This window comes from Megascapheus bottae, chromosome 18 (assembly GCF_031878675.1).
Source record: "Megascapheus bottae isolate mThoBot1 chromosome 18, mThoBot2.hap1, whole genome shotgun sequence".
NCBI lineage: Eukaryota > Metazoa > Chordata > Mammalia > Rodentia > Geomyidae > Megascapheus > Megascapheus bottae.
Genome location: NC_143526.1, coordinates 47,020,518 through 47,043,488, shown reverse-complemented (window position 1 = coordinate 47,043,488; position 22,971 = coordinate 47,020,518). Strand labels below are relative to the sequence as shown.

Here is a 22,971-nt window from a genome sequence, read left to right as displayed (position 1 = left end):
CAGGGCTCTCTCCAGGCAGCCTTGTCTCTGGTTTCCTGTGGGATTTGGCCCGCAGGAGGAGAGGGGGGGAAAGAGCTCCAGCGAGGCCTGCGCCCCTGAGACTGGAGCTGAGCTCCTGGGTGACAGACCCAGCGACCGCTCTCATCTGGCACTAGGAAAGTTGGGCTCCACTCCTCTACTGCTCACACCAGTGTCAAGCCCCTCTGCTCACGAGCACGAGGCCCCGGAGATGGCTGAGCAGGGGCGCCAGCTGTGCTGGGCTGAATGGTGGTCTACCCAAAGGTCCACACACCTGGAACCTGTGACTGTGCCCTCATTTAGAAACCCAGGGAGTGGCGCCGTCCCGGGCTTAGTGTGCTGTCTCCAGGGACCAAGGGAAACACTGCATGTCCCGCCTTAGGGGCTGTGCCACTGGCCCCAGCGCACAGACCTTTCACAAAGATTGTTACGACCATAACAGCCCACAGCAGGGTAGAGTAAACCACAGTCGTGAGGAGGAATCACAAGCAATGAACAGGGGTGCTGGGCTTGCCGGAGGGGCTGGCCTGCTCCCCATCACGGCCGTAGCCCTCTGCTCAGGTGGGATGCACCCTGGAGAGGCGGCCCCGACCCCATCCAGAGGGGAAGGATCTCTGGTGTCCTGCCTGTCCTCTGGCGGCTGACCTTCAAGACATGCAAATGGTGCCCGGGCCCCCTGGCCCCCCCATGGTCCTATGGCCCCCACACGGCCCAGGGCCCACACACCCTGGCAACACTGGGGAGACACTCCTGCCCCCTTCTCCGAGGACCCACCGTGTGAGGGGCTGATCCTCCCCAGGGCTCCCCAGGGGCGCAGCTCATTTCCAGGGCCAGGCTTTGGGGACAAACTGAGGACTGGGGATGGACAGAACACTGGAGGCCTAGAAAACAGCCCTCCCCTCTTGCCAGTGCCGGGGTCTGAGCTCAGGGCCTCGCACTCCCGTGGCACTTGACCACACTCACAGGCCCTTCGGACATTGATGATTTCCGAGACAGAGTCTCGCTTTTCAGCTGGGACATCCTGGCCTTTGATCCTCCCATCTGTGCCTCCCTGTACTGCTGAGAGGACAGGAGCGGGTCACTGTACCCAGCCCTCGTGCTTTCCTCACAGCTCGGGGGACAAATGTGTTAGTGAGCCCGTTCGTTGAGAGACAGACTCACAAACTTGTGGACCTGGGATGGTCTTGAACTGCGATTCTCTAATCTCTGCCTCCCAAATCGCTAGTCCTTTCCTCTGAGAGCAGCCAGGCCTGCAGCTGGATACAGGAGGTAGGAAGGGAAGGGCAGAGCGGCCCTGGGCTTTGGGGCCTGAGAAGAGGGAAGCTGGCCTTTCCTCCCAGGGTGGTATGCTCAGAAGGGGAGCAGAGTGTGCGTGGGGGGCAGAGCCAGCATGACCCTCTGGAGATGGCCGTGGAATACGGTGAGGGACAGGCTTACAATCGAGGCAGGCAGAGCCGTCCCACCCTGTGGTGCTGGCCAGGCAGCTACCTTGTGCTGTGTGGTCTGCTGATGCCGGGCCAGTGTGCCAGCGGGGTGTGGTTTTCAAACCCCACAGCTCCAGATGAAGCCGGCTTGCACAGTGAGTGCGTGCGTGCCCCACTCCGGGCCCCGGGCTCCGGTTCACCCACCTTCACCACGGTGACCAGACCCTGGTTGGTGACGGGGTCGGTGCGGACACTGAAGTGGCCCGACGGGTCCCCACTGATGATGCGGTAGACTGCATTCCAGTTGGCCGAGTGGGGCTGGTCGCGGTCCACCACGGTGAGGTTGGCCACCACGGCCTCCACCCGGTTTTCCGGGACTTCTCCTGAAAACTGCAACACGTAAGGAGGCAGAGTTACGGCCCTGAGGGCGGGGCGGGGTGGGGTGGGCGGGGGCAGGGGTGGAGCCCTGTCCACCCCGGAGCTGCCAGGCCCATCCCATGCTCATGGAGATGGGCACCGAGGGGGGACAAAGCGAGCTTCGCCATGTGTGTGCGTGTGCATGTGCACACAACACACACACACGTACCTCGCACATGTGCACACACACTAACCACACCTCCCTTTTACTTCTCTGAGCCTTTCCCACACAGGCAGAGGGCCGGTGCAAGATGCACGTGTGACTGTCCCCCTGGTCGTGCCTCAGGCTCGGTGGGGTCAGCCGTGGCAGGCTCGCGGGTGTGGGCCGCTCACTGTGGGAGGAACGTCTGTGCACCATCCCACCTCTGGTTTTCCTGTCGGTCCTGGGGCTTGAACTCTGGGCCTGGACATTGTGCTGTCCCTGGGCTCCTTTTCTGCTCCAGGCTAGTGCTCTACCACTTGAGCCACAGCATCACTTTCAGCTTTTTCCGAGTAATTTATTGGCGATAAGAGTCTCACAACTGTTCTGCCTGGACTGGCTTTGAACCGCGATCCTCAGATCTCAGCCTTCTGAGTAGCTCAGGCGTGAGCCCCTGGCCCCGGGCTCTATCTCACCACCCCAAGTTTCCTCTGGGCTGTGGTTGGCTTGGTCTAGCACAGAGGCTGGCAAGTTCTAGGGCTAAATCCAGCTCACGTGCTATTATTGTAAATAAAGTTTTATTGGCACACACCCAAGCCCACGATTGACATACCATCTGCTTTGGTGTGGAGCTGGGTAGTCATGACAGAGTCTGGTCACCATCTGGCCCTTCACAGAAAATAGTTGCAGACCCATGTTCTAGACCCGCCTCCATGACTGCCTCAGAAATGGGCGACTCTGAAGCTGGGTCACTCAGAAGTGACCGACTCCAGCCCATCAGAGCTCAGCTCCCAGGCCCCTGCCTGCACCTGCCCTGCATATGGTAGTCACAGGAGCCTGACGGTGTGGGGTGGGCCAGTGGGCGAGGGCTGCCCACAACCTGAGAACCAAGCCAGCCAGGAGGCAGCCTAGCCCAGCAAAGGGGCCCAGTGACACTGCTGCAGCCTGGACCTGCCATGCCTGAGGCTGGATTTTCCTGGGCTTTGTCCGCTTATGGGATATGACAGAGTCTGTCTGTTCAAGCTGCCAGGGCCAGTGTTGTGGACACTGGTTAGGCCTCATGGCGTTCCAGCCTTCTCGGCCATACGCGTGTAGGACTAGAGCTAAGTTGGAGCCTTGCTCCATCACCCACAGCACTGTGACTGTCACTGGTTCTGCCTCCTTTTCCTTTGTGCCTTCACGGAGAGGCCTGGGAAGCAGAGGGCTGCCCAAAACGCTGGACTCTCCCTGAGGACTGGAGCCCACGGGCCCACCAGGCCCCCCGGCCTGGCGTTGGTGTGCTGGGCTCTGGCCAGCCCTCAGCGTGGCCCTCCCTCACACCTGCACCGACAGTGGAACACATCTTCTGGGATCCTGGCTGGATTCCGAATCTTGCCCCTTCCTTCCTGCTAACGGTGGCTCTGCCTGGAGCTGTGGGGCTTGGGCTCTGAGCAGGGCTTGAGCTGGAAGGTGCTGTGGAAGCAGAAGTGCTGGCCTCGTGGGAAGAATGTGCACATGAATCCCAGTGTGCGGCCGAGGCGAGAAACCCCATCCCATCCCCGTTTCCACTCCATCTTCCCAAATGCCTGCCCTGGCGTCCCTGAGGCACATGGGGCTTTATCGGTGACTCAGAATCTGAAGAACTAAATTAGACAGTCATTATGTCCAGAGGAAGGTGCACAACCGAGTCCGCAGCCAGACTTAGCAGCCAAGGCCCGGCTTTGTGAGCCGTCGTTGAACTTGCATGAGGTGTACCCGGACCCGGAGCCCAGGAAGCTCAGGGCGGGAGAGGATGCTGTCAGCCCGGACTTCGAGGGCCAAGGGCCTGCCTGGGTCCGTTCCTCCTCACAGGGCAGCTGTGGGCACCTCTGCCACCTCACCAGCCTCTTCTTCCAGGGCAGCCCTGAGTTCCAGCCGCCCTGCCTCTGGGGCCTACCTAGAGTGGGGCTCTCAGATGCAGCCGTCCCTCTGGATGCCCACATGGGCCTGCAGGAGGGGAAGGAGGCCGAGGTGATGCCACGTGGGGATGGACCCCCTGCCCTGAGGCCACCACCTTGGCACTCGGAAGAACTGGCTGCATTGAATAATGGATGGCCGAGGCTTGCACTTGGCTCTTGAGTGTAATTAAGGACACCATGTCCATTCCAATGTCAGGGACTCTTGCAGAATCCAAAACTTCCCTTTCTCCCAGGTTTGTGCACTCTCTAAAGAAGCCAGGGCATCGAGGATCTGGGGAGCTTGGGGCTCTGGCAGCCCTTGATAGAGGTGACCGAGGACCTGACCTCTCATACAGGCCACAGCACACCTTTCCTCCCTGTCCTGGTGTTTGGCTACCATGGTGGGAAGATGAGGTCCTGACAGCCGTGCAGCCTGGCTGTGGCGCTCACTTGTGTTGGGGGCTTATGGGGGCCGTGGTGAGTGCCACCCCCTTTAACCAGGGACCCCAGGTGGTACACGCCTCCTGTGTCCCCGTGTCTGCTCCCCGGGACGCACAGTAACACCAGAGGTCCCCTCACTGCAGCTTCAGATGTGTGTGGGGACACCACACCTCCCTGCTCCCCCTGCCAGCTCCCCCTCCCCCCTCCTCCCGGCCTCCCACAGTGAGGCTCCAGCTCCCTTCTTAGTGGCTCCAGGTCTGCCAAGGCCCCCTGCACGAGGCCCGTGGCCTCTGTGGCCTCCGTGGCCTTCCAGAGCAGACGTGGCAGAGGCCCTGTCTTCAGAGGGATTACTCCAACTTGTATCCCAAACTTCCCGAGCTCAGCCGGTCTGCCTGTCACACGGCCAGAGCCAAGAGCTTCCGGGCGCTGGGAAGGGGCAGGGGTGGGAGGGGCTGGGCTGGAGGAAGGCTGCCCCTGCCCTGCTTCTGCCCGGCTGCCCTGTGCTTGGTGGACCTGTGTGTGGCAAGTCGGAGGGCGCTGGGGAGGAGCGGGGAAAGAGGTGGAGGACCCCCTCCCTCGTAGGCTGAGCTCAGCGAGGCCGCAGGGGAGACCCTGCTCTGAGGAGCCCAGCTCTGCCCTTCCGTGGGCAAGGGAGTAGGAAGGGACGACTTCCAGTGAACAGTTGAGAGTCGGAAGTGGACAGTGAAAACCCTCAGCATATCTTTAGCTTCTGCGGATCGTTCTTGATTAAAAGCCACAAAACAGCCCATCTGCCTGCACGTGTGCGTGTGCATGCATGTGTGTGCATGTGTGTGTGCATGTGTACATGGGTGTATGTGTGCATGTGCGTGCATGTGTGCACGTGTGCATGTGTGCAGTGTGTGTGCATGTGCGTGCATGTGTGTGCGTGTGTGCATGTGGTGTGTGTGCGTGTGTGCATGTGCATGAGTGTGTGCATGTGTGTGCACTCGTGTGTGTGCATATGTGTGTGCATGTGTGCGCGCGTGCAGTGTGTGCATGTGCATGCATGTGTGTGTGCATGTGTGTGCATGTGTGTGCGTGTGCAGTGTGTGCACTCGTGTGTGTGCATGTGTGTGCATATGTGCATGGGTGTATGTGTGCATGTGTGTGTGCATATGTGTGTGTGCATGTGCATGCATGTGTGTGCATGTGTGCATGTGGTGTGTGCATGTGCGCATGTGTGTGCGTACATGTGTGTGAGTGTGTGCATGTGTGTGTGCATGCATGTGTGTGCGCGTGCAAGTGCGTGAGTGTGCATGTGTGTGCGTGTGTGCATGTGTGTGAGCATGTGTGCGGGCATGTGCGTATGTGTGTATATGCATGTGCGTGCGTGCATGTGCATGCAGTATGTGTATGCATGCGTGTCTGTGCGTGGGTGTGCATGTGTGCATGTGTGTGTGCATGTGTGTGCATGCGTGCATGTGTGTGCACGTATGTGCATGTGCGTGTGCATGTGTGTGCGTGCGGTATGTGTGTGTGCGTGAGTGTGCTTGCGTGTGTGTGTGTGTGTGTGTGTGTGAGTGTGTGTGTGTGTGCGCCCTTCCCATCCACTCCCACTGTGAGGCTCAGAGGGCGTCCTGGGCTCTCGCTTGCTGCTGTTCTGAGGGATTCTGCCAGGGGCTGCCTTGAACCTGGGGACATGGTGTCCCGATGACCTGCTGCAGAGAAGCGGCAGTGGAGGGCAGGCTCTGGACCCCCTCTCATCACTCTCACTACAATCCGCTTCTCCTCCTCTACCCACTGTCCGTCTGCTCAGACTCGTGCCCTTCCCCTCAGGACAGGTGGGCATCACGCCATCCAGGCCCCTGCAGCGGCCATGGAGCCACATGGTGGAGTTCTAAAAGACTCTGCTGGGACCCACTTGCTCTCCCTGAACCCTGGTGTCTGGGGGTCCCTGCCCTCCTGGCCAGCACAGCTTTGTTCACAGCATCTTGGACAAGGCATGGGGGCATTAGCTGGGGTGAGAAGACTGAGGCTGGAGCCGCAGTTGGTTTTCAGGCTGGGGCTCTGAGCAGCTCATGCCCGTCCGCCTCTCAAGGCACCCGTGGCCGCACGGCCTCCGTCCCTCAGGCATCTCCAAGCCCTCTCCACTTGGAGGTGATGGACTGCCAGGCTTCCTTCTGCCCTGGTTCCCATGGTGACTGCTCTGCTCCAGGCTGTTTCCAGGCTGGGGGAGGTGGATCTCCGGGGTCGGGGGAGCTGGTGTTGGGGAGCTGGGGCAGGGTCCCGGCAGGATCACCCTGCACAAATCACCCGCACTGGAGCAGGGTGGCCGCTCAGTGGCCACTCAGTGGCCAAGGGTCTGAGCACAGTGGGGCTTCTGACGAGCCAGGTCACCACCCTTGTCTTAGTGATGCCTGAATGGGGACCTGGCCCAGCTCCTTGCTGGCGATTTCCTGCCCTGGACAGTTTCGTGCCTGAGAGAACAGATGGTGCCCACTGGAAAGGGCCGAGCGGGCCTGAGCTGGCAGTCACTGAGGCAGTCAGAGCCTCCAAGTGATCAGACGAGACCATGGCGGGCTCTGCTCAGCAGCTCTCTAGGATTCTCTCCTGGACTCAGGGCCCCATCTCTTTTCCGTGTCCACTCAGCCGGGGCCTACACTCCTAGAGCCCTGTCCCCCGTCCACCCCCCTGGAGCCCTGTCCCCTCATCCACTCCCCTGGGGCCCTGTACCCCGTCCACCCCCCTGGAGCCCTGTCCCCTCATCCACTCCCCTGGAGCCCTGTCCCCCGTCCACCCCCCTGGAGCCCTGTCCCCTCATCCACTCCCCTGGGGCCCTGTCCCTCATCCACTCCCCTGGGGCCCTGTCCCCCCGTCCCCTCCCCTGGAGCCCTATCCCCCCATCCACTCCCCTGGAGCCCTGTCCCCTCATCCACTCCCCTGGGGCCCTGTCCCTCATCCACTCCCCTGGGGCCCTGTCCCCCCCGTCCCCTCCCCTGGAGCCCTATCCCCTCATCCACTCCCCTGGAGCCCTGTCCCCTCATCCACTCCCCTGGAGCCCTGTCCCCTCATCCACTCCCCTGGAGCCCTGTCCCTCGTCCACTCCCCTGGAGCCCTGTCCCTTGTCCACTCCCCTGGAGCCCTGTCCCCTCATCCACTCCCCTGGGGCCCTGTCCCTCATCCACTCCCCTGGGGCCCTGTCCCCCCGTCCCCTCCCCTGGAGCCCTATCCCCCCATCCACTCCCCTGGAGCCCTGTCCCCTCATCCACTCCCCTGGGGCCCTGTCCCCCCATCCACTCCCCTGGAGCCCTGTCCCCTCATCCACTCCCCTGGAGCCCTGTCCCCCGTCCACCCCCTGGAGCCCTGTCCCCCCGTCCCCTCCCCTGGAGCCCTGTCCCCCTCCACTCCCCTGGAGCCCTGTCCCCTCATCCACTCCCCTGGAGCCCTGTCCCTCGTCCACTCCCCTGGAGCCCTGTCCCTTGTCCACTCCCCTGGAGCCCTGTCCCCCCATCCACTCCCCTGGAGCCCTGTCCCCTCATCCACTCCCCTGGAGCCCTGTCCCCTCATCCACTCCCCTGGGGCCCTGTCCCCCCGTCCCCTCCCCTGGAGCCCTATCCCTCCATCCACTCCCCTGGAGCCCTGTCCCCTCATCCACTCCCCTGGAGCCCTGTCCCCCGTCCACCCCCCTGGAGCCCTGTCCCCCCGTCCCCTCCCCTGGAGCCCTGTCACCCTCCACTCCCCTGGAGCCCTGTCCCCCTCCACTCCCCTGGAGCCCTATCCCCTCATCCACTCCCCTGGAGCCCTGTCCCCTCATCCACTCCCCTGGAGCCCTGTCCCTCGTCCACTCCCCTGGAGCCCTGTCCCTTGTCCACTCCCCTGGAGCCCTGTCCCCCCATCCACTCCCCTGGAGCCCTGTCCCCTCATCCACTCCCCTGGAGCCCTGTCCCCTCATCCACTCCCCTGGAGCCCTGTCCCTCGTCCACTCCCCTGGAGCCCTGTCCCTTGTCCACTCCCCTGGAGCCCTGTCCCCTCATCCACTCCCCTGGAGCCCTGTCCCCTCATCCACTCCCCTGGAGCCCTGTCCCCCCATCCACTCCCCTGGAGCCCTGTCCCCCCGTCCACTCCCCTGGAGCCCTGTCCCCCCGTCCCCTCCCCTGGAGCCCTGTCCCCCCGTCCACTCCCCTGGAGCCCTGTCCCCTCATCCACTCCCCTGGAGCCCTGTCCCCCCCATCCACTCCCCTGGAGCCCTGTCCCCCCATCCACTCCCCTGGAGCCCTGTCCCTTCATCCACTCCCCTGGAGCCCTGTCCCCTCATCCACTCCCCTGGAGCCCTGTCCCCCGTCCACTCCCCTGAAGCCCTGTCCCCCTCCACTCCCCTGGAGCCCTGTCCCCTCATCCACTCCCCTGGAGCCCTGTCCCCCTCCACTCCCCTGGAGCCTGGCCTGCTTTCCCCTTCCTCTGCCTGCTGTGCTGCAGGAGAGAGCCACACTCCAGAAGAGGGTCACTTCCTCCTGGGCCAGGACTCCAGCACTGGTCTGAGTCAGCCTGGTTGGTCCCTCTGCGGTCCCTCTGCAGCCCTGGCCCCTGTCTGCCAGGTACCTCGTGGAAAGCCCAGCCACTTCTCCACGTGGCCGCCTGCTGTCCGCCCACTAGGTGGCACTGCTCACTCAGGGCCCCCCAGCCTTCCCCAGCCCCACCTCAGCTTGGGCTGGGGTAGAGGAGAGGCCACCCAGGCTCCCACACCCACCCCTCCTGCTGCCTCTTCCCTGCCTGCTTCCCACTGCAGTGGGTCCTGTGACTTAACACAAGGCCCCTCCCACACCCACCCCTGGAGGGCTAGCTGGGGGCAGAGGCTGAGGTAGGCCTGGCTGTGCCTGATTGGCGGGGTTCACAGGCTGGGCTGCTGTGGTCCTTCTGCCTCCACACCCTCCCCTCTGCAGCTCTGGCTGACACCCGCAGCCTCTCTGGAGGGCCCTGGGCTGGCCTGTATGTCTGTCCTGTGGTCACCACACTCAGGCCTGCAATGCTGGCCTGCGGACCCAGGACCCCAAGCAAACTAGCCGGTGGGGGTGGGGGGCTTGGGAGACGGAGCTGGAGGGCAGGGAGATGGCGGAGGCCAGGCTCCACGGGGGAGGGGGAGCGGAACAGTCCACAGGACTGTCCATGGGGGGGGCTGTCCCCTGGGCCTGTGGTTGTAGGCCCACAGTGGTGGTCCCGTAGATGGACGCAGGACCGCCAGGAATGCCTGGTCACTGAGTCCCGGGGCCGAGGGGGCCTAATTTTGGTCACGTCTCCCTGACTGCTGCTGGCCCTCGGCGGGCTGACCAGTCGCCACTGGCCAAGGTAGAAGAGGCCCCGGTAGAGGGCTCTCGGGTCTGGCACCCTGAGGGCGTGCCCTCGTGTGGACTGCCACATCGGGCTCCAAACAGTGTGGCATTGCTTGCCCTGCCGGCTGCCCCCACCCGCTGACCGAGGTGCTGTCACTGCCCAGACTCAGGCCGCCTGGGTAAGTCACAGCCTGTGATTTGACCTGGCACCTCTCTCTGGCCCTTGTCCTCTCTGTCCACCTGATGCACACGGCCCACACGTCTCCTTGGGTCAGTACTGGCCAGGGACACAGCAGATGGGGCAGGGGACTCACGGTGCTGGAGGTGAACTCTGGCGGGTTGTCGTTCACGTCCGTCACAGTGATGATGGCCGTGGCTGTGTTGGAGAGGCCATAGTTGAGATTCCCTTCCATGTCGGTGGCCTGGACGATGACGGTGTACTGCTGGACTTTCTGTGGAAGGACAGTGGGTCAGCGAGGGTTAGTCGTGGACGCTCTGTGCCGGGCTCGTGCCCATGGTCCAGGGCCAAACCCCTCGAAGCTCTGGGCAGCTGCTGCCTGTGCCCCCCCCCTTCCCTTGCTGTGGTGATGGCTGTCTCCGGTCCCTGTCTCAGGGACTCTGAACGCAGGTCACCTTGGTGCCAAGATGGAAAGGGGTCCAGCGGGTGCCAGGCTTGGCTTCGAGGAAGAGTGAGGGACAAGCCTGTGGCCGCCTGGTGGGGGAGGTCACCACACAAGCGTTTCCAGCACGGGCGGAACCGAGGCTGAACACGGCAGGGAAGGAGAGAGGGCCTGTGCAGGAGCCGAGATGTCTCCAGGAGCAGCCTTGCACAGCTGGCCTCTAGGCACAGGCGAGAGCTTGGAGAGGCGGTGAGGGAGAGGGGCAGAGCGAGTTTTCCTAGGCCTCGAGGCTCCATGGCCCTTCTCTGCCCACTGGCCACTCCAGGAGAAGGCAGAGCCCCTGGCCGGCACCAGTGGCCTGCATCTGGGTGACGGCAAGGGTGAGTGCATGTGTGTGTGCCTGCGTGCACGTGTGTGTGTGTGTGTGTGTGTGTGAACTCAGTGGGGACTTGCCACTCTTGCTGTGCTGTGAGGGAGGCAGGGCCTGGCATGGAGTGGGGAAACACCCTGCAGGTGACCTAAAGCCCACTCCTGCTTCTGTAGGAGACGGAGGAGACTGCAGCCAGCCATGCAGCGCAGGGCCGTGTGCTAGAGGTTCACACATGGATGTGCGCCTGTGTTCATGAGTGCATACACATGTGCGTGTGTGAGCGCATGCACACACACCTTTCGGGGGTCGTGGGTGTGTGAATGCACATGACCACCACTAGAGGGCAGGCCAGGTTTGCTTTTGGGCAGCAGGATGTGTGTGTGTGGGGGGGGGGGGGGAGGTGATCTATCCTGTGAGAAGAGTCAGTGCAGGGTTCTCCAGTGGCTACCAGGCTGGGGGAGAATGGAGGCGCAGGTGTGTGGGTCAAGCCTGGTCTTCTCCACGGCTCTTGAGGGAGAAAGTATACTCATTAGACCCTCTGTGGCCTCTCTACGTGGCCGGGGGCTGGGGCCGGTGAGTGGTGCCCGCGCATGTGTCTGCTCTGGTTCCGTGAGGGTGGCCGAGCGTGTGTATTTTGATTAGTGGGCACAGGACTTGGCTCCGGTCCTAACCCAGATTTCACTGCTGGGCGGGGAAACCCAGGTGAATGGCAGGCGGAGCTGGGTTCTCTGGGTGCCGTGGAGAAGACCATGCCGCGTGTGTGCTGGGCAGGGCATAGGCCCCCACTGTGCCTGTGGTGGACTGTGTCCTCGTGTGGAGGCCAGTGGCTGCCTCCAGGATCCCGTGGGCCTCCAGCGTGCAGCCTTTTGTTCTATGTGGTCAGGATCGACGTAGCTGGGTACTGGTGGATGTCTCGACGGGGCTCCCAAAGGGGCTGGGCTGTGCTCAGCGGAGCCCGGCTCCCCCCGGCACAGACGCCAGGGCACAGGCCCTGGACCCGGCCTCATGACCGGCAGCGGATTGCTGGAAAAGTACCACGGCTGTTTATAAGTTGAAGAAGAGGACGAAAACCACCGGTGGACCTCAAGTCCCCCTCAGCAAAACCCCACTTAGCAAGGATGGGGCTGGTTTCTCTTTCTCCCTATCTCTCCTCCTACCCCCCACCCCTCTGGCTGCAAGTACAACTTCCTCAGCCACGCTGAGCTCCTGACCCGGAGCCTGAGAGCAGCCAGGCAGGAGCGCAGAGCTTCTTCCTCAGCGAGCGGGGAGGTGGGGCCGGGCTCCTGTTTCTCTGCTCTGGGAGAGCCCAGACTGCAGGACGTTTAGAATCCACAGCAGATGTCCCTGTGTTCGGGGGCCAAGGGGGTCACACATTTCTGGATGTGTGTGGATGTCACTGGGTTTTCTGGACCCGTCTGAGCCTCGGGCTACTTCTGGATGTGTCTATGTATTTGCTGTGTGCTGGCTCCCAGGCTGTCCGGGCAGCTCCCTGCCCACCCGGCATGATGGTTGCTCAGTGGAAGCGTTTGCTTGCCATACCTGAGACTCAGGGCTCTATCCTTAGCACCACAAAAAAAGTCAAAATCCCCAACTGCCATCTTCTCCTCCTGAAAGATGCCCAGAGAGCCGGTCATCCTTTTCAACAGCTTTTCCAGCCAAGCAGCGCGTTGACGTCAGAGGCTGAGGCCACAGTGTGCTGGGACAGAGGCCTCTGAGGCCTGGGGCCTGGGGGTCCGCGGGCACAAGGGCTCCTCAGCTTCCGGGTCAACAGGCTGCAGCTCAGGCCGGCCGGATGCTCTGTGGCTCTGCCAGTAGGGGCCTCGGAAGTCTGTGGCAGCAGAGGGCTTTGCCTGCAGAGCACTGGTTGGTGAGTGCTTTGGGGCCCTCGGGCTGTGTGGATGACTGGTGGGCATGCCTGCTCTGGGCATGGCCCGACCTTGCGCTGTGCCCAGGCTGGGCCTCCTGGGAGAGGCTGGCCTGTCTGAAGACGTGTCTCCTCAGGGCTCTGGTCTGTCACGAGGGCCACGGATGCTGCCCTCCCTGTCCACAGGACACAGATGTCCACGCTGCCTGCGGACTCTCCCCACACGTCCACCTGGGGCCACTTGCTGTGCGGAAGGCAGAGGGCTGCCAGGGGCTGGGTCCTGGCTGGTCCCGGAGTCTCAGAGCCGGGCCGCCCTGAGGCTGCTGGGCTGGCGGTCTCCTGGTCTCGAGGCTTTGTCCTGCTTGGTGGGGCCAGTGGCCAGTCAGCCGCTCACTCCTGTGTAGCTTGTCAGCGACAATGGCAGGGCCCACAGCTCCGGGAGTGGGGAGGAGGCCTCCCAGCCCAGCGAGCCGTGGGGACACAGCGGAGGGCACACAGACAGGCCAGGGACAGCAGAAGGCGGCCAGGACACCTCCGCTTCAGCCTTTGCTTCCAGCCATGGGATTGGAGGCGCCTTGTCGCCTGCCCAAGCTTACTTGTGTTTCCCACCATGAATGTGTAGCTTTTGTGGTAAGAAGAAAAAAAAAAATCAACGGCGTAAGTGTAGGAAAGAAACCAGCTCCCACTTGGGGCTCAGCAAGGCCTGAAACAAGGCTCTGAGGATCCCCAGAAGTTCTGGCCTGGGGAGAGCAAGGCCGGCCAGCATGCACAAGGTCTACGGCTGCCATGCCCCCACGCTTGGCTCTGGAGGTGTTCCATGAATGGGAAGACCATGGCCACTGTGTCAGGGGAGTCCTGGCAGAAAGCGCTTTGCCAGTCCATCCCCTGTCTGCCTGCTTGTCTCTTGAAATGAGTTAGACTCCAGGGTCAAAGTCCAGGCTGAGTGGTCGCTGGCAAATGTGTGTGTGTGTGTGTGTGTGTGTGTGTTCTCTGAGCACACAAAGCTACACTGACTATCTATCCAGAGTGGTGTCCCATAAAAACGTCTCAAAATCAGTCACCAGGAGAAACCTCTCCCCACTGGCCTGGACCGTCCGCTCGCAGCCCTGCACCCTGGGGCCAGCAAGGAGGGAGGCGCCTTCCCAGAGCTTCCACGAATCAGGCAAAGAACACCTCTGCCTGAGCCTGAGTAATGCGGACGCGTTAAGTAAAGTTGGCAATGGTGGCGGGGACCTTGATCTCGGCAGCGAGGAGCTGTGTTGTCATCACTCGACAGGAAGTCCTTTCATCTGGAGCCTGTGACATCGGCGAGTCTTGAGAAGGCGAGGTGGTATTGGCTCGATCCTCCAGCATTTCCAGCATCGCCGCAGACCCCGGCCCGGCCATCTGGCCCAGGCAGTTGGGAAGAACTTGGGTTTGAGGGCAGCTAAGAGCAGATCACTGTCTTGAAGCAGGAGAGCAGCTGGGAGGCTTGGCCTTGTCTCTACAGCAAAGCCAGCCTCTCATGGCTGGCTGAGAACAAGGCTGTCCAAAGGCCCCACCTCACCTCCAGGCAGGACTGGAGGGTGCCGGACACCTCCTTAACAGGCCCTAAGTGGAAGAGCCGGGGGAGCAGGGGCACTGGAGCAGAGCCTGCCTCCTCCCAGTCTCCTGACCTCTCATCAGGGAGAAGTGCTGTTTACAGGGTGCTCTAATGAGGTGCCAGGGCACCTGTGCAGAGTGGCTGGGTGGGGGAGGAGGAGAGGGGAGGGAGGAGGAGGTGCAAGAAGGGGGGGAGGGGGAGGGGAGCAGGGAGGGGACAGAGAGGGAAGACCTGTGCAGAGGGGCTGCAGGGGGGGGAGGAGACAGGAGAGAGGAGGAGGTGCAGGAAGGGAGAGGAGAGGAAAGGGGGAGCACAGAGGGTAGAGAGCAGGGGAGCAGGGGTGGATAGAGGGAGAGGAGTGGAGGAGAAGGGGTGAGGTGGAGCAGACCTGTGCTGGTGACAACGTGGCTGCTGGGGCTCAGGGCCGGCGGGAGGGCTTCATTAGGAGAGGAGAGTGGTGTAGCCAGGAGGGCTCGTGGGCCTCCAGCATCCCCTCCGGGCCCCCAAGGGCGCTGGCCTGGGGCTCCGGCCCTGGGGAGCACAGCCCAGCCCTGGTGTCCTGGGTCTGGCTGAGAGGAGAAGTGGGACAGGAAGAAGGCAGGGCCGGGGACATCCAGACACCGCACCACTGTCTGGGGTGATGAACCCCTCCTGGGCCACACCTGGTGGGCCCAAGGACATGACTCTCCCCTGGCACCATGGAGCGCACCCCAGAAGCTCATCGGGTCACATGACCTATCCGGAGAGTCATCAGGGTCAGGCTGGAAAGTCTGACCCCACCCAGGGTCTGAGGTTCCACATTGCAGGAGCCTGTCTGTAAGAGGAGGGGGAGGGGGAGGGGAGCAGGAGGGGGAGGAGGGGGAAGAGGTGAAGGAGGTAGAGGGTCTGCAGGAGGAGGAGGAGGGGGAGAAGGAGGAGGAGGAGGGGGAGGAGGAGAAGGTAGAGGGTCTGTGGGGGGAGGAAGAGGGGGAGGAGGGGGAGGAGAAGGAGGAGGAGGAGGAGGAGGAGGAGGAGGAGGGGAGAAGGAATTAGGTGGAGGAGGAGGGGGAGGAGGAGGAGGAGGTAGAGGGTCATCCGGGGCCTGGGCGTGGAGCTCCGGGGCTGCCGTCCCCCCCAGCTCGCAGTGAGAGGACACCTGCTGTCCCCCGCCTTCATACATCCCTGTCTGGTCAGCCCACCTCTAATGGCTGTTAAGCGAGCATTTTTATTTGGCACATTTCGCAGCAATGCTCAGGCTGTGTGACGAGTGCAGCCAGCGGCCGTATAGCACAGCGGACAGCAGGAACCACCGTGCTGGTGGGGGCCAGGGAGGCCTGGGGCCGGAGGCAGGGCTGGTCAGGCTCCCCCTGGATCCCGGGCCTGGGCAAGTGGCCCACGACAAGTCCATCAGGTGGGGAGGGGTTCTGTGACAGAGCCACGGGGATGAGAGCGCAGGGCGCTGGGTAGATGGGTCCTCAAGAATCTGCTGTGCCCATTCTAATCCTTCCCGAGGCTAAGGGCATCTTGGCCCAGCCTGGGCAGCCCAGGAGTGGATGGCCTCCTGCTGCCACTGGAGTCCAGAGTCCACTCCCCCACTGCCATCTCTGGGCTTTCAGCACCCTTATCCCAGAGAGCGAATCCACTGATTGTGTGTGTGTGTGTGTGTGTGTGTGTGTGTGTGTGTGTGTGTGTGTGTGTTCAGACATATTCTTTGGCTGGAAAAATTAAAGAGTGTTTCCTACAATGTACAAGTCCTGAAGCCCCGTGGTCAGCTATCCTTGGACCTCAGCCTGGACACAGGATGGTTTCTGGTGGGTTGTGGTGGCAGCGCTGTGCTGGTCTCTGCGCCAGGCTGGGGTGCTGAGGGCCCCCTGCATACCCAGGCGGACACTCACGCGGACACCCTGCCGGGGACCTCGGGCCTCCCCAGCGGCTGCACTGGAAGAGACTGTCTAGGGCTGATGCGATGCTGGGCACGACACCTCATGTCTGAGACCAGCGCTTGCTCCTGTGTGCTGTGAGCACGAAGGAAGAGGCCTGGCTCCCCAAATCCTTCCCCAGTCCCTGTGTTCTGCAGCCATCCTCAGAGCATGCCTCTAGGCCATGCTCTCTGCTCTCTGAGAGATGGCGTCCGCATGGGGAGACCAAGCATGGCTGTGGCCTCACAGTGTGATGTCCACTCCCTGCCACTCTGCCAGAACAGGAGCAATCCAGGATAGCCCCTGTCCTCTCCACGCCCCACCTCCCAGGACAGCCCCTGTCCTCTCCACGCCCCACCTCCCAGGACAGCCCCTGTCCTCTCCACGCCCCACATCCCAGGACAGCCTCTGTCCTCTCCACGCCCCACCTCCCAGGACAGCCTCTGTCCTCTCCATGTCCCACATCCCAGGACAGCCCCTGTCCTCTCCACGCCCCACCTCCCAGGACAGACCCTGTCCTCTCCATGTCCCACATCCCAGGACAGCCCCTGTCCTCTCCACGCCCCACATCCCAGGACAGCCTCTGTCCTCTCCACGCCCCACCTCCCAGGACAGCCCCTGTCCTCTCCATGCCCCACCTCCCAGGACAGCCTCTGTCCTCTCCATGTCCCACATCCCAGGACAGCCCCTGTCCTCTTCTATTGAGGCTCCAGTCAGCCTCACGTTGTGGACTTCATTTAGTTGAAGCAAAGCTGTCAGGTGCTGTCCACTGGCCAGTCCCCAGCGTCCCCGGCATCCCCAGCGTGCATCTCCTTAGGTACAGAACCCCAAAGGCCCCACAGACATTCCTGTGGCTCCCTCACCAGGGTGTCCCCGAGGGACAAGGCCCACAGCCCACTCTGCTTTCCTGCCCTTTATCTGGGACAGTCCTGCCATCTGAACTTCTGGAATGGCACACACACACACACACACACACACACACACACACACACACACACACACTCTGTCTGTGTCTCTGTCTCTGTCTCTCTCTCTGCTCACAACACATGGTACTGCCAATAAGTGTGCAAACATTCTGGGCGAGGCCCTGGTTGGAGGCCCTGAGCCGTCTCCCCTCCCAGGGCAGCAGGGCCCCCAGATCGGGGTTCAGGCGCTGTGTCTGCCCTTTCCTACCAAGGTGCATCATGTGCTGTTTCTTCCGTTAAGGGCAGGGGCCTGGTCAGTGGCTGGTGTGAGCACCCTGCGTGCGTGTGTAGACAGGGCCTCTGTGGATCTTCCAGGCATGAGACAAAGGTGCAAGGCCATGGCACTCCTGAGCCTGAGAGTGCCAGCCTACCCACCTCACAGCGTCAGTGGGCCGGGGCTCGAGCTCAGAGCCCGTGCTTGCTAGGCATGGACTCTTACCAGCTGAGCCAAGCTTCTGACTCTTGCTGCTCTGGTTATTTTATTTTATTTTTTGTCAGTCGTGGGGCTTGGACTCTGGGCCTGGGTGTTGTCCCTGAGTTCTTCAGCTCAAGGCTTCCGCTTTACCCCTTGAGCCACAGGGCCACTTCTGGGTTTCTAGTGGTTAACTGGAGATAAGAGTCTCATGGTCTTCAGTGCCGAGGCTGGCTTTGAACCACGGACCCTCAGATCTCAGCCTCCTGAGTAGCTAGGATGGATTACAGGCGTGAGCCACCGTGCCCAGCTGCTCTGGTTATTTTTGAGATAGGGTTTTGCTTTTTGTCTGGGCCAGCTTGGACTGCGATCCCTCTTATTTAAACCTCTGGTATTGCTGGGAGGACAGGTGTATGCCGTCATCTCAGTGTTAGTTGAGATATGGGGGGGGAGGTACTGGGTGCTAGTCTCAGTCTCAGCTCCTCCTTATCTCTTGATCCAGAGCATCTAGGATTGTAGGCATGACACTGCACCCAGGTTAAAACACCAGTACTGAGGAGTAAATCCAAGGCCCCATCCACGCCAGACGAGCCACCTTCACAGGAGCTGCGTCCCAGCTCCTGTGTCTGCGTTTTGTGTTGGAGGTTGGGCTTCTGACTTTGCTTTGCTGACCTTCAGCTTGTTATCCTCTCGTCTCTGCCTCCAAGTGGTGGGATTTAGGTGTGTGCCTCCATCGCTTGCTCCAGAGGATTTTCGATTGGGCAGCACAAGCTGCCCCCATGTCCTGGCTGCTTCGCCAGCTTCTTTGTGATGCTGGTGCCTCAAGGCCAGCTTGCCTCTCCGGCGTGTCAGATGAAGGGTATAATGCCCAGGAGGGCACGTGCACAGAAAGGAGTGTGCCCTGGAGGGAGAGCTCCTACCAGCGCACCTGTCCCTCTGCACGGGCCTGTCAGTGCACAACCCGCGAGGGTAGGTGGTGGGAGAAACGTTGTGCCCTTTCTCGGAGCAGGGGCGGCAAGGATTTTCTAGTGATTCCTGTTTCCTATCTGGCCTCCTTCTATCTGGGCACAGAACCACGTGGGGTCAAAGCCACCGGTGCAGCCCTGATCCCAGCCTGTGGCACTGCCGCCCTCCCTGTGCCCACAGCGTCATGAGGCTCCCAGGGTTTGGGTCCCGAGAGCTTTGGGGTGACCGAGCCCCAGGAATGACACCCGGGGACCCGAGCCTCCCTTCCAACCCTAGGTCATGGCACTCACCGCAGCAGTGGACGGGGACTTCTGTGTGTCCACACTGCCGTGGGGAGGGCTCTGCTGGGCCCCCTGCCAGCCCATGCAGGGGCCACCCTGGGGACCCCCCGGCTTCTCATCCCTGGGCCTCACCTCCCGGTCCAGGCCTGCGGCCACGGTCACGATGTCCCCGGTCTCACTGTTGATGGTGAACATGTTCTGGGATGGGCTCTGGGGCGTCTGAGTCACGATCCGATAGCGCACCATCCCGTTGGCCGTGGTGGCGTCGTCCGCATCGTTGGCGGTGACGGTCATCACGTACGTGCCTAGGACACGGAGAGCAGAGAGTGGCTCAGCCCTGGCGGCCTGGAGTGGGGCGCGGGGAGGGGCACTGAACGCCCCAGGTGGCCTGGGGCTCCATGTGGAACAAGGCTCTGCCAGAGGTGTGCCCACAGGGGGCTGCCAAAGCCAGCCTGATCATGCCCGGCCCGCAGTGCAGGGGAAGAGCTTCTCCTAAGCTTATCACTCGGACCCAGGTCTGGAGCAGGAAGTGTCTCCAGGTTCCAGAGCTCGGGGCCCCCGGCCGGGCCTGCAGCAAGGATGGAATCCTGATGTTATCCTGTCCTCCTTTGGAGCGGAGTCCCAGGGCTGGCGACACCAGCGGGTCGATGCTTGCTGAGGCTCCATGGGTCCTGCCAGGACCTGGTCTGATGGGGAGGAGCAGGGGCTCAGAGGCCCCCAGTGAAGAAGCAGGGTCCAGCCTCGGGACACAGAAGCTGCACAGAAAACCCGGACAACGGAACAGACCTAGAAGGGAGGGGCTTCTGCCTCGAGTAGGCTGGAGTGGTTTGGGGGACCCCATGTGACTGTCGGCATTTTGGGGTCTGGGTGGGGTTGGCTGAGATGCCACACTCTTGCTTCTGCCTGGTGCCTCTGTTTCCCCTGAGAGCTGCACATCTGAGATCCTGGGGTCCTTTCTCTGCCTGGGGAGGGGTGGTGCCTGCACATCAGACCCCAGGCCACAGGGCACCCAGGTGGAGCGACTGACCAAGGGACCCACACGCTCTCTCTTCTCCTGGATCTGGCTGGGGCGGCGTGTGAGGAAGGAGACTGAGGCCAGGGCTAGCTGGGAGGGTAGAGCGCTGAGGGAGCTCTGGTATGACCTGACCCCACACAACCCCTGGTTCAAGCCACGGCGGAAACTGTCCCCAATGGACTTGAGTTAGCGAATTTTCCTTACGTTAAACCAACTCAGAGTTCTGAGCAGCACAAGGCCCAGCCCTGAGCCCCAGGAGTCTTGGGCCATGGGGCCTTGTTCTGGTGCCGGGCAGAGGAGCCAGGGCCTTTGCTGCAGGCCAGGCCACAGCCCCCCTACCCCTGGCTCATCTGCGGACCCGTCTTTCCTACTGCGATAGAATCCACACCTGCAGTCGGCTGTCCCAAAGTATTCGCCATGGGATTTTAGGGAACTCAAGTCACACGGCCCCATTCGAGACCACTTTCCTTGCCCAGAGAAAACCTGTTGCGGTCACGCCCCACTCTTTCCTCCCTTAGCACACTTCTTGTTCCTGAGGATCTTCTGGACACGTCACGTCACTGAGCTTTTAGAATACTTGGCCTCTTTTGTTGGGAGCTGGAGTACGGAGTCAGACGGACCCATGAATCTGCGTGACTCAGTGAGATAACCACACAAAGATCTGAGCTGTCATGGATGGCCTGTGCCTAGGAATGCTCTGTGCTGCGAGCTCCCTGAGCTTATCGATTTATTGCTTTATGGCTTTGTCCTGCTTAACTGATCTACCGTTTTTTGTAGGAATGTAACCCCTGGCAGTTCCCTGGTTTCAAGAAAGTATATAAGACTGGAATTAGAAATAAACGGGGCTACAGTCTTAAGCTCACAGCCTTAGGCTACAGTCTTGGGTTGCTGACTTGAGCTGTAGACCTCCCGACCCCATCTGTTTCTTGTCTTTTTCTTTTCTAAGGCCTCACCCCCTAAATCAGGAATCCCAACTTGTGGCCAGCTGGCTCCAGCACTCTTCGGCCGACTGCATTTTTCTGAAGTTTATACTTTTTATAGTTGAATAGTATTCCATTGCAGGAGGATAATCACTGCACACTTGTTGACCATTCGCTGCAAGTGCAGAGAAAAATGCACTGTTTATTCACCTCATCACTAGGGAGGGAGACAAAGCAGAAAGGCCCAGCACTGCCAACAGGGACGAGCACTGAGCAGAGGATAAAGCACGCATGCCTGGGCGGGAGGAGCCAGAGCTGAGAAGGTGGAATACAGAGGAATAGAAAGGGCTTCTCTGGAGACAGAGGGAAACCGAGGCTGGGAAGGGGTGAAGGGGGACTGTGCAGAGGGGCGAAGGCTCTGGGGAGGATCTGATTTTGTCCAGGACCACAGTGAACTGGGGCCGTAGGTTCACCAGGAGAGTGGTGCGGCCAAGGTGATGTTTAAAGGTGTGCACAGGAAGCAGACTGAGGAGTACTGGGCTGGGTGTGGGCAGGGGCAGCAAGTCGATCGGTTCGTGGGATTTATGGAGACTTGGTGTGTGTACCTGAGGGCCATCCGTGGAGGCATTTGTTCACTCATTCAGCACATCTCTGTTAGGTGTCTTCCAGGGAAAACAACATAGTGTGACTGTTTCCAGCTCTAGGAGGAAACATCTCCCAACAGATGTATGCTCCTTCATGCAAAGGGTTCAATTTAGTTATCAACAGACTTTCCCAAGAGGTACGATGCCTGTGAAAGATTCAGGAAGTTCTGCTTTGAACAAAGGTAGATGGGCTATGATCTTCCACGCCAACCATCTCCAGAGAAAACAGAAAAAAAGAATCACTTGCTGAAAGGCTGGAGAGAACTCCCAAGTCTCCAGGGTGGTCTAACAACATTCAGCTCCCAGGCCCTCTGGAAGGATCTGGCTCCCAGGCCCCCTTTTCTCTCCTGGCATTTGCTGATTGTAGGACTGGCTGTGGACAGACTGAATAACTGCACAGGACTTTCAACAGACTACAGAGCGGCAGTAAGAAACCTGATTTCAGACTCTGCAGAGGAAGGGGTGTGGTAGCCCTTCCGTCTTCGGGTCCGATGGTGGAGTGCCTAACAGCTCTGTCCTTCTAACAGACTGCTCTGTAGTGCAGGTTACTGGAGTGGACGTGACCCCAAAAGATTAGCATCTCCGATCCATGGAGAAAAGACAACAGCACAGCCCCTGGCCTCACATGATCTCGATGGCTTTCCACACACAATGAGCTGAGCATGCAAGACAAAATGTGATGGGGGACAGGGAGGAAAAACCAGATATGAAACGGTTCCAGAGATTTAAGAGTGAGTAGAACTATGGGACATAAACTTAAAAATCAAAAGCAGCTTACCAGGTCCAGGGAATTTAAAAGAAAAGATAGAAAACATTGCCAGAGAACTAGGAATAATTAAAAAAAAAATAGAATGAGCTGGGAGTTTGGCCTAGTGGTAGAGTGCTTGCCTAGCATGCACAAAGACCTGGGTTCAATTCCTTAATACCATATACATAGAAAAGCCAGAAGTGGTGCTATGGCTCAAGTGGTAGAGCTCTAGCCTTGAGGAAAGCCCAAGGACAGGGCCCAGGCCCTGAGTTCAGTCCCCAGGACTGCCAAAAAAAAAAAAAAAAAAAAAAAAAAAAACAACAGAATGAGAAAACTGCAGTTGACAACTGAAAATAAGACTTCAAATGGATTTAACAGTAGGTTAAATGCAACTAAAGAGAGAGTTAATGCCATGGAAGACAGACTAAAAAAAATATGCAGGTCAAAGCAGCTCCAAAAAGTGCATGAGAAAATAATGAGATTGTTACTGGTCCATCAGATGTTGGAGCCCAGGGAAAGTCAGGGACAGGAACTATTTTTGTGGAGAAAATGGTCAAGCAATTTCAAAATGAATACAGGAAATCTAGCTGCAGATTTAAGAAGCACTATCAGCAGGATAAGTAAAAAAAGTAAATCACAAGCTGTGACATTGTCATTAATGACTAAAAGCTAGAGACCAAATGTTTAAAAGCAACGAGAGCTTATTTATTTATTTATTTTAGAGAACTAAACCTTGACTGAAGCAATAATGAGATTTCATGCTGCCTTTGGTAGACAATCCCAAGGTGGGAAACAATGAAAGGACAAGAAGAAATAAAGAGGATGGAGTTAAGCCCGGTTTAGACAAGCAGAGAGATGGGGATCCCTCACCGGGAGCCCCAGGGCCAAGACAGTTCTCAGCAGGCTTCTCGGGAGGAGGACAGCGGGCGTGCAGGAAGGCCACCCTTCCCTCCCAGCCCCACTGCTTCAGCAGCAGGGCACCCCACTTGGTGAGGTATCAACAAAATCAACCGTGCCCTCAGGGTTTTAAAGGCCTTCCAAAA

The 22,971-nt window shown here is 60.2% G+C and overlaps 1 protein-coding gene across 1 annotated transcript in view; it reads right to left on the bottom strand.

The window, feature by feature from the left end:
• Positions 1-22,971, bottom strand: part of Cdh4 (cadherin 4) — a 359,542-nt gene that overhangs the window by 10,089 nt on the left and 326,482 nt on the right. Inside the window, exons 6-8 of the mRNA XM_090352594.1 lie at positions 18,734-18,906; positions 9,958-10,095; positions 1,647-1,832 (exon numbers count right to left, since the gene is read on the bottom strand). Coding sequence (XP_090208720.1) covers positions 1,647-1,832; positions 9,958-10,095; positions 18,734-18,906 — 497 coding nt within the window. The remainder of the gene's footprint in view (positions 1-1,646; positions 1,833-9,957; positions 10,096-18,733; positions 18,907-22,971) is intronic.